The 15,039-nt window shown below is 37.7% G+C and overlaps 1 protein-coding gene across 7 annotated transcripts in view; it reads right to left on the reverse strand.

Moving 5' to 3' along the window:
- Positions 1–15,039, reverse strand: part of RSF1 (remodeling and spacing factor 1) — a 116,558-nt gene that overhangs the window by 10,272 nt on the left and 91,247 nt on the right. For all 7 annotated transcript variants that reach the window (XM_036428529.2, XM_045577665.1, XM_036428527.2 and 4 more), the window contains 6 exons: positions 14,473–14,577; positions 13,297–13,376; positions 5,462–5,516; positions 3,936–4,045; positions 2,509–2,576; positions 1,185–1,392 (listed from right to left, as the gene is read on the reverse strand). In XM_036428529.2, coding sequence (XP_036284422.1) covers positions 1,185–1,392; positions 2,509–2,576; positions 3,936–4,045; positions 5,462–5,516; positions 13,297–13,376; positions 14,473–14,577 — 626 coding nt within the window. The remainder of the gene's footprint in view (positions 1–1,184; positions 1,393–2,508; positions 2,577–3,935; positions 4,046–5,461; positions 5,517–13,296; positions 13,377–14,472; positions 14,578–15,039) is intronic.

The raw sequence follows: 15,039 nt of genomic DNA on the forward strand, positions 1-15,039 counted from the left end.
GGGACTCATACCAGAAATCCTAATTTATCCTAATTTCTTCCTTTTTATTTCTCATATCTAATCATTTATTAATTCCTTGAGTCTACCTCTCAAAGATAATATCTCAAATCATCTTGTACCTAAACTACTATAGCAATTCTCCAAGAAGCCTCTGTAATCTCTAGATCATTTCCCTTCAATTCGCCCTCCAAAAGAATACCAGAATAAATCTTTCTGAAATGTAAACCTCTTATTAGTCTGGTGTTTAAAACCCTTTGGTAGGTTTTCATCATCTTCATGGAGTCCTATGCCTGACAAACACACACTCCATTATCTGTTTCCTTTTCATCCCTTTTCATCTCTCAGCAGGACACTCTCTACTGCTTTCCCAGACTTTTGCTATGCAGACACACCAGGAATTTCCTTAACATGCCATGGGGTTTTATGTCATTTCTCTGTTTAGAAGAACTTCTTTCTTCATCCTGCTTCTCATCCCAAACTGCCCAATTAGTCTTGCAAATTCCATCAAGCTTGGTTTATATGCTGAGAGAACTCTGCATTATTGTTTCTGTACCTGCTCCAAGGGAAGACTTTCCTAATATTCCATGCTGGATTACTTAGCTCAAGCCAAACCTCTAAGGTTCACTAGAGAATAGTATCCTAATTACTTGTGCTTATCTATGTCTCATATTTGACTAGCAACCACTCATGGGCATGATGGTAGGTGGCACAGAAGTACACAATAAAAGGATGCTCAATTATAGTTAATGAAATTGAAATACAATTTAGAATCATATACAATAAAAGCCTAATATGCAAACTGACCAAATGGCAGAATGACCAGTTGACAGGGGGCGGGGCTGGCGAGTGGGTGGTGGCAGGCCAGCCAAGATGGGTGCCAGTGGGCAGAAGGTAGAGATAGCAGTTGGACGGTGGCGGTGGTGGAGGGGTGATTGGGGGGCAGGGCCGGAGCTGCCCCCTGGTGGTCAGTGTGCTCCCACAGGGGAGCACTGCTCAGTCACAAGCAGAGCTGACAGCTGGCGAGCACAGCGTCAGCGATAAAGATGTCTGACTGACAGCTAAGGATGGCCATCAGTCGGACATTCCCCGAGGGCTCCTGGATTGCGAAAGGGTGCATGGCCAGCTTCTCTGCTAGCACCATAAACCTGAATCTAGGGACTGGGGTCAACTGACAGACCACGCACCCATCACTGATCTTGAACTCATCCTCACTCTCCTCTTCATCCAGGCTGCTGTCACTGTCCAGATCATTCAATCGCCGGCGTTTCCTCCGGCGAGCGGCGGCAGCCCTCTGGGGTCGTTTGTTTTCCTTTCTTTCTTCATCCAAAATGGTGGAGATGTCTTTCCCCCGGTGACCCGTGATGGTGGAGATGTCTTTTCCCCGGCCAACTCCTGAATTCAGGGGTGCAGAGTTGAGAAGAGAGGGAGAGAGGAAGAGGGACAAGTGTATATTTATTAAAAGTTTCCTTTAATATCTAGAAACCGTTCTTATTTGTGCTTAGCAGCTCTTGATTTATTTTCTTCCTACAAATCTGCTGTTTTCTCATGACTGCAGCTGACAGAGCTCTCATCAAGAGTTTGCCGTACTAAATAGAAGTTCACCTTGTAGAAAACATCTTTTTCTTACATTTTGATGTAATTTCTATACCATAATATTCACCCTTTAAAGTGGTTCTTAGTATAGTCAAAGTTGTACAACTGTCACCACTGAATAATTTCAAAGTATTTTCATCACCCTAAAAAGAAACCTCATACCTATTAGCAGTGATTCAAAAATATCTTCTTGAAAGTTGTCTTTTGGACATGGCGTTAGAAAGAGGCCTATCAACTTTTAAAAAAATTAACAGTGTATGCAGGACTGAAAAAGTGAGTATTCAGCAGTAAAGGTGTAAGTAAGGCACACGTCTCTGGAAAAGCTAGTGACTTCTTCAGTTTCCCTACAAACAGCCATGAATAACAAATCCCTTCCAGTTTTCATAACTAAATGGAAACCACCACGCTCCTACTGGAGCACTGGTAATTTGCTATGTAGCTCTTAAATGAAATTACCTTTAAATTATACTACATTAATGTCATGTATTGAAGAGTATGAAATTAATAAACCGATTTTAAAAGGTTAATTTAAAGAAATATTTAGAGTCAGATTAATCATAATTTTTGATATTTTATAGCAGGACTGATCTAAAAATGGAAAGAAAACAGAAAAGTTTCACTGGGTTTTCCATTTGGAAGCAGAAGTAAATTTATAATCTACTGAGGAACATTTGCATTTTCCATCAGATCAGAAAACAAAACTTTTAAAATAAGTAGTAAGATCCAAGTCTATACACTGACACTGTGTCCACAGATTATTTTGAATCTCAGACTATTAACATCAGCAGTAATTATGATAAACACTAGGAAGGATAAAAAAAAAAAGCTCACTGCTCTAACCAGGGCATTTTAGTTATATTTTATTGGCTGGAGTTATAGTATATGAAAAAGAGAGAATGATAAACAAACACATACCTCCTCCATCAGCCTCTTTGATATCATCTTCTATAGCTTCATCAATTGCTTCATCAAACTCATCAAATCTAAAATACATACAACGATCAGGTTACAGCCTGACACATGCGTGTCAGGAGGGCTGCCTCAGAAGTGAAAAAGGCCGGATATGAAGCTGCTCTTGTCCACTTTGGGACTGTGTGACTTGGACTACATCCTCTCGCTCTGACTAGCCTCCATTTATTTTGTAAAATTGGGTTTTGTAAATCAGTATCTAATACATAAATTGTTGTTTTTCACTTTCAAAAATCTGTACCAGGCACCAATAAGTATTTTTGTAAAAAGCCAGATAGAAAATATTCCATGTTTTGTAGCCCACACAGTCTCTGTTGTAACTATTCAAGTCGCCGATCAGTGCAAAAGCAGCCAGACAATACAAGTGAATGATGTGGCTGTGTTCCCAAATAACTTTATTAATGGACACTGTGATTGAATGTCATGCAATTTTCATAGGATGTTCTTTTGGTTCTTTTCTCAACCATTTATAATTATAAAAATCACTCCCAAGGAACTGGCTAAACAAAAACTGGCAGTGAGCTGGATGTGGCCCACAGGCCAGTTTGCAAAACCCTAATGATACAAATCACTTGGCAAAGTTAACAAAATTAGTGTCTAGAAATAATACTGAGTTCAAGGACGACATTATTATTGTTACTGAAGGCCATATTATTATTATTATTACTAGAATTCACATACAGTCAGAATTTTAGAACTATGAAAATGCACTTCATCTCACAAGGGCTGTTTTCAACTTAAAGAAAAAGAACAAGACTGGATGATTCCTAAGAATTCATCATATGCAAAACTCCTTTTATTTTAGACCTGAGATAAGCACGAAGATAAAGTGAATGGCCTAAAACATTTTAATTGAAATGAAATATTCCATTCTGGCCCTTGCTGATGCTGCTCAGTGGCTAGAGGGTTTGCCTGACCAGCACAGTGTGTCAGGTTCGATAACAAGTAAGGGTATGTACCTGGGTTGCAGGCTTAATTCCCAGCCCTGGTCAGCTATCAGGCAACCAACGTGTCTCTCTCACATGGACGTTTCTCTTGTTTTTCTCCCTCCCTTCCACTCTCTCAAAAACTCAATGGAAAAAATATTGAATGAGGATTCACACACACACACAAAATCCAACAAAAAATTATTTCGTCTGGCCAGTGTGGTTCAGTGGTTGAGGGTTAAGTGTGTGATTTAATTAAATCTATGGACCAGGGCACATTCCTGTGTAGGTGTGCAAGAAGCTTAATCCTGTGTGCGTGTGCAAGAAGCAACCAATCAATGATTCTCTCTCATCATTGATGTTTCTCTCTTTCCTTCTCTGAAATCAATAAGAAAGTATATTTTAAAAAAAATTCTTTTATTGTAACTATTTCTATATATTTCATACCTATAACTTATACATTTCCGTGTTCTTGTTGATCTTCTTTCAAGCAAGTTTGCTTTGGATTTTTTTGAATCTTTTTTCTTTTCTTCATGATCTTCAGAAAAATCTGGCTCCTGGTTTTATGAAAATAAATACATTTTATTACTCAGGAGAGAACAAAGTTCCTCGGGACTAATAGCTTCTAAGGTCCCTCTAGGTAGCACATGTGGAAGGCTTGAAAAAGATGATCCCCCAAAACTGAGTGAACATGGCAACACTATGTACAGACTTAAAAAATATTGATGATCAAAATAAACACTTCTGACCCTGGCCAGTGTGGCTCAGTTGTCTGGGCATCATCCTATGCACCAAGTCTGCCGGTTTGATTCCCGGTCAGAGCACATGCCAGAGTTGTAGGCTCAATCCCCACCCAAAGTGGGTGGAGTGGGGGGTGGGGGGGGAGAGTGTGCAGGAGGCATCCATCAATGTCTCTCTCTTAAAAAAAAAAAAAAAATCAATAAGAATATTTTTTTAAAAAGCACTTCTATATTAAAATTCTTATGTTTTTGTGAGTTTATAATGACCTATTTTAAAAAGAATCAATCGGTGGAAAAGGAAACATAGGTAAAACTTTAGATAATAAAAAACAAAAAAAAGATGCCCTAACCAGTTTGGCTCAGTGGACAGAGCCTTGGCCCCTGGACTGAAGGGTGCCGGGTTCAATCCTGGTCAAGGGCAAATGCCTGAGTTGTGGGCTTGATCTCCAGAGGGGGGCACGCAGGAGTCAATTATTCTATGTTTCTAACTTTCATCCCTCTCCCTTCCTCTCTGTAAAATCAATTTTTTTAATAAAAAGTATATATATTTAAAAATCATGATGTTTTTCCATCAGTAAATTTTTAAACAAATAATTAGATAAGTTGAAAAAAGAGATATAATGGATTTAGAAGAAAGGGGCATGATACTGAAGGGAAAAATAACTAACCAAGACAGGCTATTTAAGGGTGTGATTTAATTAAATCTGAATTGAACCTGTATGGAACTGAGAAAATTTCTTCATTTCAAATAAAAACCATGATACATATACTCTCACTCATGAGATATCCTTCTTAATTATAAATTAAGCTAATGAGTGCAAAACAGTGAAATCTCTTCAAAGAAACCAAACTATAAGAACACAAATTGAAGGTTTTGATAACCTCAAAAGACTGGAATTAAAAACCAGCTCTCCCTAAACCATTCTTTAGACAATTTACATAAACAGCATATAAAGAAGCTGAAACCAAATTAACCAGGTTAAAAACAAAACAAACCACAACAAGCTCCATAGGGGTGAGCTGTAATTTTCATTTGGATGTAATATTTCAGGGCTATCTGCATGTACATAATCATGAGGGATTATGGGTGATTCTTTAAGGTCCTAAATTTTCATTTTTAATAAGTTATGTAACATGAGTAGTTCCAAACTACTCATGTTACATAATGTGGGATACAATTTAGAACAATTATGGCAATTTCCTTTTTAAAAATACTATAAGCCAGAAACTTACTTGTGGAGGAATGATGTTTTCAATACTGATACCCACATACACCAAGCGTTCTTTCCTTTAAAAAGTGAAAAACAAGCACATAGGCAAAATGAGATTTGCTAAAAATAGCAGTGTTATGAAAACATTACTAACATAGACAATACTAAAATTATGATTTTATGGTAATAGCAGAGGCAAGGTTACAAACAGGTTAACTATTATTTATAAAGCTTACAGTACTGGTATGTGTAGGAAGCACAAAATTTCCTAAAGGTTTGAAAATTGTGGCTTTAGAAGTGACTTACACAGAGGGAAGGGGGTGGGAGGTTGGTGGGAAGGAGGAAGGAGATGAAAAATACAAGCTTTCAATTATAAAACAAGCCAAGGGATGTAATGTACAGTATAGGGAATAGAGTCAAGAATATTGCAATAACTACATATGGTGACTGATGGTTATTAGACTTTGTGTTTATCATTTTGTAAGGTAAAAATATTAGATCACAATTTTTTATACCTGAAATTAATATAATATTGTATGTCAACCATAAGTAAAAATAAATTAAAAAAAATGTGATTTATACTAGTGAAATAAATCCTGTAACTGAAACAGACAAGGAAACTGAGGTCATGCTATGACTCACTGGCAAAGTTATTAGATAAAAAGCGAACTTTGAATAAACTAGATCTTTGTTAGGCTGAGAGTTTTTAGTAATACTATATGGGTGACACAGCTATCATCTCATAACAATAAATATCAGTATAAAAATAGTTCTTGTAAGAGAATTATATCAAAGTCCCAGTGAATGATACTAGACCATTCACTTCTTGTTCAAAGAGAAGACAAAGAGCAATGCAGCCAGCCACATGAGTGTGTACTGTAGGATGCTACAATGAAGATATCTTCGCCTGGATTTAAAAACTAATGACATTTTCATAATTTCATTTCAAAGAAACCGAGCTTTGTTAATTTTAATTCAACAAATTTTATATAACAAATTACTATATCCAAGTGGTGCAATTTAACTTTCTCCCAAAGTTAAACTGATTCTCCAAGGACAACTGAGCTCTTTACACACATGCCAGTATATGGTGAACTGAATAGAAATACAGAAGACAAGAACAGTACTAGCTGAAAATAACAGGGAAGTCTTCATGGATAAGTCAGAACTTGGGCTCTCTGTTATAAAATACTAGAAGCCCAGTGCATGAAATTAGTGATCGGGTACGGTCCCTAGGCCTGGCCTGCAATTAGAGCCATCTTCCCGGCTGCCTGCAGCTGGCCCCACCACCTGCCACCATCCACTCCAGGTTCCCCGTTCACCACTGGGTGAAAGGACTGAGAGGTTGGCTGTTCCCGCCTGCTTGCTGGCCTCACCTCCCGCCACGAGTCACCGAGTGGGGCGACCAGTGGGGCGAGGGCCTTGGCCTGGCGCCACCCAACCCTGGTTCCCCATTCACCATCAGGTGATTGGAGCCTGAAGGCCAGGGAAAGGGACCGAGAGGTGGTCAGTGTGCCCCATAGAGGCTGGTCCAGCAGTTGTTCTGGTTGTTCCGCCCTCAGGGTCAAATTGCTTATTACCTTTTTATTATATAGGATAAAGGCCTGGTGCACGGGTGAGGACTGGCTGGCCTGCCCTCGATGGAGGTCCCGGATTGGGGTGGGGGACCCCATTGGGGGGTGGGGCCAGCCAGGGTGTGGGGCCGGTAGTTCTAGTCTCTGGTCATTCTGCCGTTTCAGTTGCTGGGCTTTTATTATATAGGGTGTTTGACACATTTGTTCTTACATTAACCAACTTTACTGAGACCAGTTTCATTTTCTATATCTCAAAATCTCTACTTTCATGTGACTATTATTTCTCTTAACTTAATTGAAAAAAAAAGTCATATTCACATTAGGTCATGATTTGTGTCAGGCTTGGAAATCAAAAGGTAAATAACATATAGTTCTTGCTCTCACAAATAGTAAGAATTAACTAGTGTCCATTATGAATAAGGACAATGGAAACATGAAAAAGAGACTTTGTCTTTAGAGCTGAGAAACTGAAGAAGGCTTTAAACACTTGAGTAGAATACTGAAAGTAGGTATGATTTCTCATCACAACATTCTCTTGCTCAGTAATCTATGGAAAGATGTATCTTCCACCAATATACCTCACCACCTGCTCAATGATCATATTGAGCCCAGACTTTATTATCATTACCTATAACCATACCACATCTAAAATCTCCATCACAGGATACTATTCTCTGACTTCTACTAGCTCACTTTCCAGCTCAATCCCTCTAGTACACCAATTTTAACAATTCCCTGACTCCAGGAGGATCTCTATCCATTGACCCTACCCTCTTTTTACTGTCCATCATTCCCTTTGTGCCTTACTTTCCCCCTTACCTGGCTTAGACTCCACAGTCCTGATTATAAATACTCCTTTGTATACACTTTTAATTCCTTGTCTCTTTCTCTCCTCCCCTCTGGAAAATTCCAACCCTGTTTAAATCCAGCTCTCTACTAGCAAAGCATTGCTAAGTATAGAACTATGAGAATTCCCAAATAATTTCTGGCACCAAGTTCTGAAAGGGACGTTTATAAATCAGTTGAATCGACTTCTGAAACACCAGATTTCACAGAGCATCACAGCTCCATCTCTGTAGACAGTTGCTGGCTAGTCACTAATCACTCACTGGCACATCCTTCTCTCCCACCACACTATATAGAGCCCCTTTAGGTAGAGACCACATAATATACTTCATGTTGATTGCCTGGCATAAAGTAGGTGTTCAATAAATGTTGGTTAAATGTTGAATAAATGCATGAGTACGGGAAAAATGTTCTTGTACTCTGATACAGAGAATAAATAAGGCTTTGTTAGGATGAGTATTACAGAAATTATTACATAGCTAAAAGAAAAAAAAATAAAAATTCTCACGGTCAAAAATAGATGAATTTATAGTTAATCTATTATTTCTTTGCGGAACATATATATTTTGCTATGTAGAGCCCCTAAGATTCATACATATACATGTATAACATAATGAAAGCCTTGTTTAACCAGTTTATTGGTGAGAACTGACAATTAGCAACAAGTCAGTAAACTGGCCTTGTGCCAGATTGGTCTCCCTGTAACAATCTTTCTGTGATCCAGTTTCATATTGGATGTAGTGTGTGACCTGAAGCCATAATTACAGATGTGCTTTTAAAGAATGACATTTAAGTAAAAATTACCAAGAGTAAAAGAGAAAGCAAAAGAACTAGATCAATAGTGTTATCACATGCTGTGGCACATTTTAACGTGGATTTCTAAAATTAAAATATGTTTCTTAAAAAACATATAGTAGTATTTTTAAAAATATATATATTTTATTGATTTTTTTACAGAGAGGAAGAGAGAGGGATAGAGAGTTAGAAACATCGATGAGAGAGAATCATCAATCAGCTGCCTCTAGCACATCCCCTACTGGGGATGTGCCAGCAAGGATGGTACATGCCCTTGCCCGGAATCGAACCTGGGACCTTTTAGTCCGCAGGCCGACGCTCTATCCACTGAGCCAAACCGGTCCTGGCTATACTAGTATTTTCTTAATTGCAGCAGTATGGCCTTCAGTGTATGAGGGAATAGTAAAAGAAGTTTTGCCACTGTACTAGCTGGTTTGGCTCAGTAGATAAAGCATCAGCCTGTAGACTGAAGGGTCCAAGGTTAGACTCCAGTTAAGGGCACATGCCCAGGTTGCATTTTTGATCCCCAGTCGGAAGCGCTGCAGGAGGCAGCCAGTAAATGATTTACTCTCATCATTGATGTTTCTTTCTCTCTCTCTCCCCCTCTCCCTTCCTCTCTAAAATCAATAAAAATATATTTAAAAAAGAAGTTTCACCACCTTTTCCACATATAGAAATATAGTATCATCATAGGTCAACACCATCATAGGCCTTCAAACAATGAGTAGATATAATCTGAGTAGCAGGATAATTATTAGTAGTTGATCTTTTTGCCTTTTAGAGATAATACATTTTCTTCCAAGCTCTTGAAGGGTCAGACAATTAGCTATTGACACTGCTAAGTCAAATCAGCTTCAGAACATGGAAATATTGCTCATTTCTCAGGACAGACAGATTTCCAAACGACTAAGGCAAAGGGACAATCTGATTTTCAATTATGATTTAATTTTAAGCAACTCAGGTGGTTTTCCAGTGCCAAAATAAAAACAGGAGCAACTCTGCACATCACAATAACACTAATAATTTTATACAAGACTGTCACACAGTTTCTAAACACAAAAATATTTAGAAAACCATTTAAATTAAGCACCATCCATTATGAGCCACGGAGTTCAAACTGATTAATAAAGAAAAAAGCAGGATTTGGAGGCTGAACCCATTTTTAAGGTTTGCCTTTGCACAGAGCAAATTGAGATTACAAAATGATCTTTAGGTAAGCTAAATTTTAAGGAAGGGGGGAACAATGTGACAGCAGGTAAAAGTTAGAGTTATAACAAGTGAAAGTAATAAGACAATCAGAAAACATTGCTTAGATTATCTTATACTTTGTGCAAATGAGCATCAAGTCCTGATTAATCCTCTAAAAATTCTCTTCAACATCTCCACTTTATTACCACAACTGTCCTAGGTCAGGCCTCACTGGCTCTCATGGACTCTACTGCAAAAGCCTCTACTGTAACTCTGGTTCTGAGTACCCCTCTTTTGATGGCTCCCCCACTGCCTATAGAAAATACAGTGGTACCTCGTTTCTCAACCGACTCCCGTTTCAACAATTTGCTTCTGAGCCTGACAACCCTTTCATGCTGATACCTTATGATGAGTCACACATCTCAGGTGACAAACAAAAGAGAGAATGTGTGAAGATGAGTCAGGTTGCTACTGTCAAAATCTCAGGATATTGTGCTGTGAATATTTTTGTCTTTTTGGTTTTGTTGCTGCTTATAATTATTAGTTTCATTTTTTACTGTTCATTTCTTTTGTTATATTTTCACTGACATTTCATGTCCTTTTTGTTTTTAAAGTATTTATAGATTAAACAGTACAATAAACATATACTGTACATAAAAAGGGTTAAAACAGGGAATCAAGGACTACATCAAAATAAAAAGTTTTTGCACAGCAAAAGAAACCATCAATAAAACAAAAAGAGAGCCTATGGGAGAAAATATTTGGCAATGATACATCTGATAAAGGGTTAATATCCAAAATACATAAGGAACTCATACAACTTAACAAAAGGAAGACAAACAACCCAATTAAAAAATGGGCAAAGGACCTATATAGATACTTCTTCAAAGAGGACATACAGAAGGCCAAGAGACATATGAAAAAATGTTCAAAGTTATGGATCATCAGAGAATGCAAATCAAAACAACAATGAGGTACCATCTCACACCTGTCAGAATGGCTATCATCAAATGACAAGTGCTGGTGAAGATGTGGAGAAAAGGGAAAACTTAGTACACTGCTGGCAGGAATGTAGACTGGTGCAGCCACTGTGGAAAACAGTATGAAGTTTCCTCAAAAAATTAAATATGGAACTGCCATTTGACCTAGTGATCTCACTTCTACATATCCTAAGAAACCTGAAGCACTAGTCAGAAAAGCTGTATGTGCCTTTATGTTCATAGCAGCACAATTTACAATAGCTAAGATCTGGAAACAGCCCAAGTACCCATCAGTAGATGAGTGGGTAAAAAGCTGTGGTACATTTATTCCATGGAATACTAGGCTGCAGTAGAAAAGAAGAATCTCTTACCCTTTGAGATAGCATGGAGAGACATGGAGAGTATCATGCTAAGTGAAATAAGTCAGTAAGAGAAGGAAAAGCATCACATGATTGCACTCCTATGTGGAATCTAAGTAACAAAATAAACTAATGAACATAGTGGCTCCAGAGACTTGGAAGCATGGATTAGAGAGCAGAATCTCAGAGGGAGGGTGGGAGTTAATCAACCAAAGACCTTGTATGCATCTATTGTATGTATAACCATGGACACAGACAATAGGGTGCTGAAGGGTTGGGAGGGAGAAGAAGGGGCGAGCGGGGGCGGGCAATGGGAGTAAAGAGGGACATATATAATATTTTCAACAATAAGGAATAAAAAAAGGACACAAGCCCTAGCTGGTTTGGCTCAGTGGACAGAGTGTCATTGGCCTGCAAACTAAAGGGTCCCAGGTTCAATTCCGGTCAAGGGCATGTGCTCAGGTTGTGCCCTCGATCCCCAGCCAATCAATGATTCCTCATTGATGTTTCTAACTCTCTCTTCCTTCCTATCTGAAATCAATAAAAATATATATATATATTTTAAAACACACACACACCCAAAAAAAAAAAAAAATCATTTGAAGGCTCTGGAATGGATTAATTCAATTTACATTATTTCCAATAGGAAAAAATGATTTGGTTTTTTAACATCTTTCCAGAACAAATTAAGTTCAAGAAGTAAAGTTCCACTGTAATTCAAATTCCATAACCAGGTATGCAAAGCTGTTCACAATTTGGCCTCAATCTGCTTTTATAGCTTCATCTCCTACAAGTCTTCTCCTCTCACTTTCATATTTTGTCTTTAATCAAATTTGTGCCCTTTGCCTAAAATGTCCTTTCTCTGCATGCCCACCGATATAATCCCAAGAACATCTTCCTGATAAGCCCAACCCCTCAAACCCAAATCCACTTCACAGTGTTCTTGCATTGCTCTGAAGAGACCTCGGTTTGTCTACTTAATTGTATCACTGGCTCATACGCCTGTATTCCGATAGAGGGTGAGCCCCAGGTAATTGGAAGCTACGTCTCATTCCTCTTTTCAGTTTGGTACGTAATAGGTCTAAATGTATGTTTAGCAACAGATTAATCAAAGAAAACAAATAAATGTAAATAGAAACATGCTGTCTTGATTCTGAGTTCCCTTTTAAAGATTAGGCTCAATTCTAGTTTAACTCCTCCAACAAACCTCTCAATTGCTTTAGATCAGGGTGCAGTGGCATACTGAAGAGGGAAGCATCTTTTCTGGTCGGTGGGACACAGTTCAGCATTTAAATGCTCTCTATTACATGTGTGTGAATTCTGCCCACCCAAAGACATGACACACAGGAAACTAAATCAAACACTAGTTCTTATAGTTTTCTTGCACTCACTACACATGTAGGTACATATCCCCCAAAATACTTGGACCAATATTTATTCAGAGAAAATTATGATAAATATTTTAGTGCAGGGTTTGGCAAACTTTTCCTGTATAAAGACAGATTAACAAATTAGGCTTGGTTGGTCACAAGGTCTGTGTTGCAACTATAAAACTCTGCTGCTATAGTACAAAAGCAGCCACAGACAATAAATAACACATGAGCATGGCAGTGTTCCAATAAAACTTTATTTAAGGTCAATGAAATCTGAATATATAATTTTCAGATATCATGAAATGAATGTTGTTTCGTTCTTCTTCTTAAAATATATTTTGTTGTTTTTTTACAGAGATAAAGGGAGAGAGAGAGATAGAAAGCTAGAAACATCAGTGAGAGAGAAGCATCAATCAGCTGTTTCCTGCACATCCCCTATTGGGGATGTGCCCACAACCAAGGTACATGCCCTTATTGGAATCGAACCTGGGACCTCTGAGTCCAAAGGCCAACGCTCCATCCACTCAGCCAAACCAGTTAGGGCTGATCTTTCCCCCCCAATCATTTAAAACAATACAGACATCTTTAGTTAGTGGGCAATACAAAAACAAGAAGCAGGCCAGAAGTGGCCCACAGGTGATAGTTTGCCAATCCCACTTTAGACAGACACATCGATCTATATTGTAAAAACAATTCTGCCATCAAATTCCCAAGTAAAATATTAACACACATATGACAATACCTGCGTTCAGCACGCTCTTTCTTCTTTAAGGCAACATCCAAATCCTGCAATTGTTCTTCTAATTTCTCACACAGTAGTTTCTGAAATAGCCAAACAGATGAACATCATTTTAACGCCTTTCCGCAATCATTTGTCACTTGCATGTTAACTTGTGGATAGCTATGCTCTGAGGGCTGATAAGTGGCCACATATGGGTGAACACTGAAATGTCCTCGTGTTTGATTAAATACAGTGCTGCCCTCAACATTCACTGAACTAAAGATGAGCACAGTAGCTCTCATGTAAAGCACATATCAGAGAAATGTAGAGCCTTGCCAGAAAACACATTAAATTACTGTTTAAAATAGCATTTGGTTCATTGTGTATAGATAACAGTGATTTAAATTTTTTTAAATCTGAAGACATTTTTAAGGGAGAGAGTTATATGTGCAATGAAATACAATGGTGCCAATAATCACTAGTCTTAAAAAAGAGAAAGAAAAAATTTACAAAACCATGCCACATGATTACTGGGACAAAACAGAACTGAAGACTTTTAACTGATAAAGCTATGCTAAGTCACAGAAGTCCACTTCACTGAAAAATGCAATGCAGCCCATCAACTTTAAACCAAAATGAGACTGGGCTTGTGAGAGAAAGGACCCCTTGGGCCCAGTGCACAGATATGTCCTGTTCTTCAACTTAAAGAAATAATTCACCTGATTCAAAATAAGAGATAAATAGAATCCATATTTCTATTCATAGACCATCATAATGGTATATAATTCACGAAACCATCTACAAAACTACTAACAAAGGGAGGCAGGCAGAAATGAAAAAGATGACACAAAGGGATACATAATATGAAGAAACTATTTCTTAGCTTGTATATTATCTTAATTTGGGGCTCTTTGTGCCTTTAACAAATGAGCAGGGTGGGAGGAAGAGACTATAATTTTACAAAAATTACAGATCTTCTGAGAATTGCTTTTAAAAAATTAATTTAAATGCTCTCTAAGAGAAAATAGTAAAGGGTAGCCTTTTCAATAGTTTCTAATTTCATAGAAATTTAAACAAGTGGTAAACCATATTTACAAATTGTTTTGAAGATATAGAATGTTTAGTAACTGTCAAGAAGTATTACTAATTTGACTATAAAACCTCAGACTGGAAAAAGGGAGGTGTGCAGGATCATACATGTTGGCAAGGGGGGCAGAACCATTCTCCATCAGGGATGATCATCAGAGGAGGGCGAAGGCAAGCAGTGTGGTAGCCACTGTCACAAGAGTCGCACAGAAGAATCTGAAATAAACCAGATATTAACACCAACCTAACTCCATGACTAAAATTCAGTAACTCAAGTTAAAATAAAGATATTTCTTAGCACTATTCTAAGAATAGACTATACTTTTTATTTGTATAATAAAAAAGCTCTGATAATTAGGGATCTAACATGCCATTAAATATAAATAAAAATAAAAACTAAAAATATGGTAAAATATAAAATTAAGTGAAAAGTAGCAAGTACTTTCTGAACTAGAGTTGCAATCCTTTTCTAGTGTGCCATGAGAGCTGCAACAATAAATTTTTTATAAAAGAGTTTATATAAGGCTCAAGTATCACAAACTACCCTACCATACATAGGAATTTAAAAATCTACTTTTAATAGCATTTCAATAACCAATCTGTAAAATCATTCATGGTAAATTTTATCATATAAATTTAAATGTGGAAGGAACTGTAGGAAGAGGGGAAAGGAACTAC

Source organism: Pipistrellus kuhlii, unplaced genomic scaffold, assembly GCF_014108245.1.
Source record: "Pipistrellus kuhlii isolate mPipKuh1 unplaced genomic scaffold, mPipKuh1.p scaffold_m20_p_9, whole genome shotgun sequence".
NCBI classification, from domain to species: Eukaryota; Metazoa; Chordata; class Mammalia; order Chiroptera; family Vespertilionidae; genus Pipistrellus; species Pipistrellus kuhlii.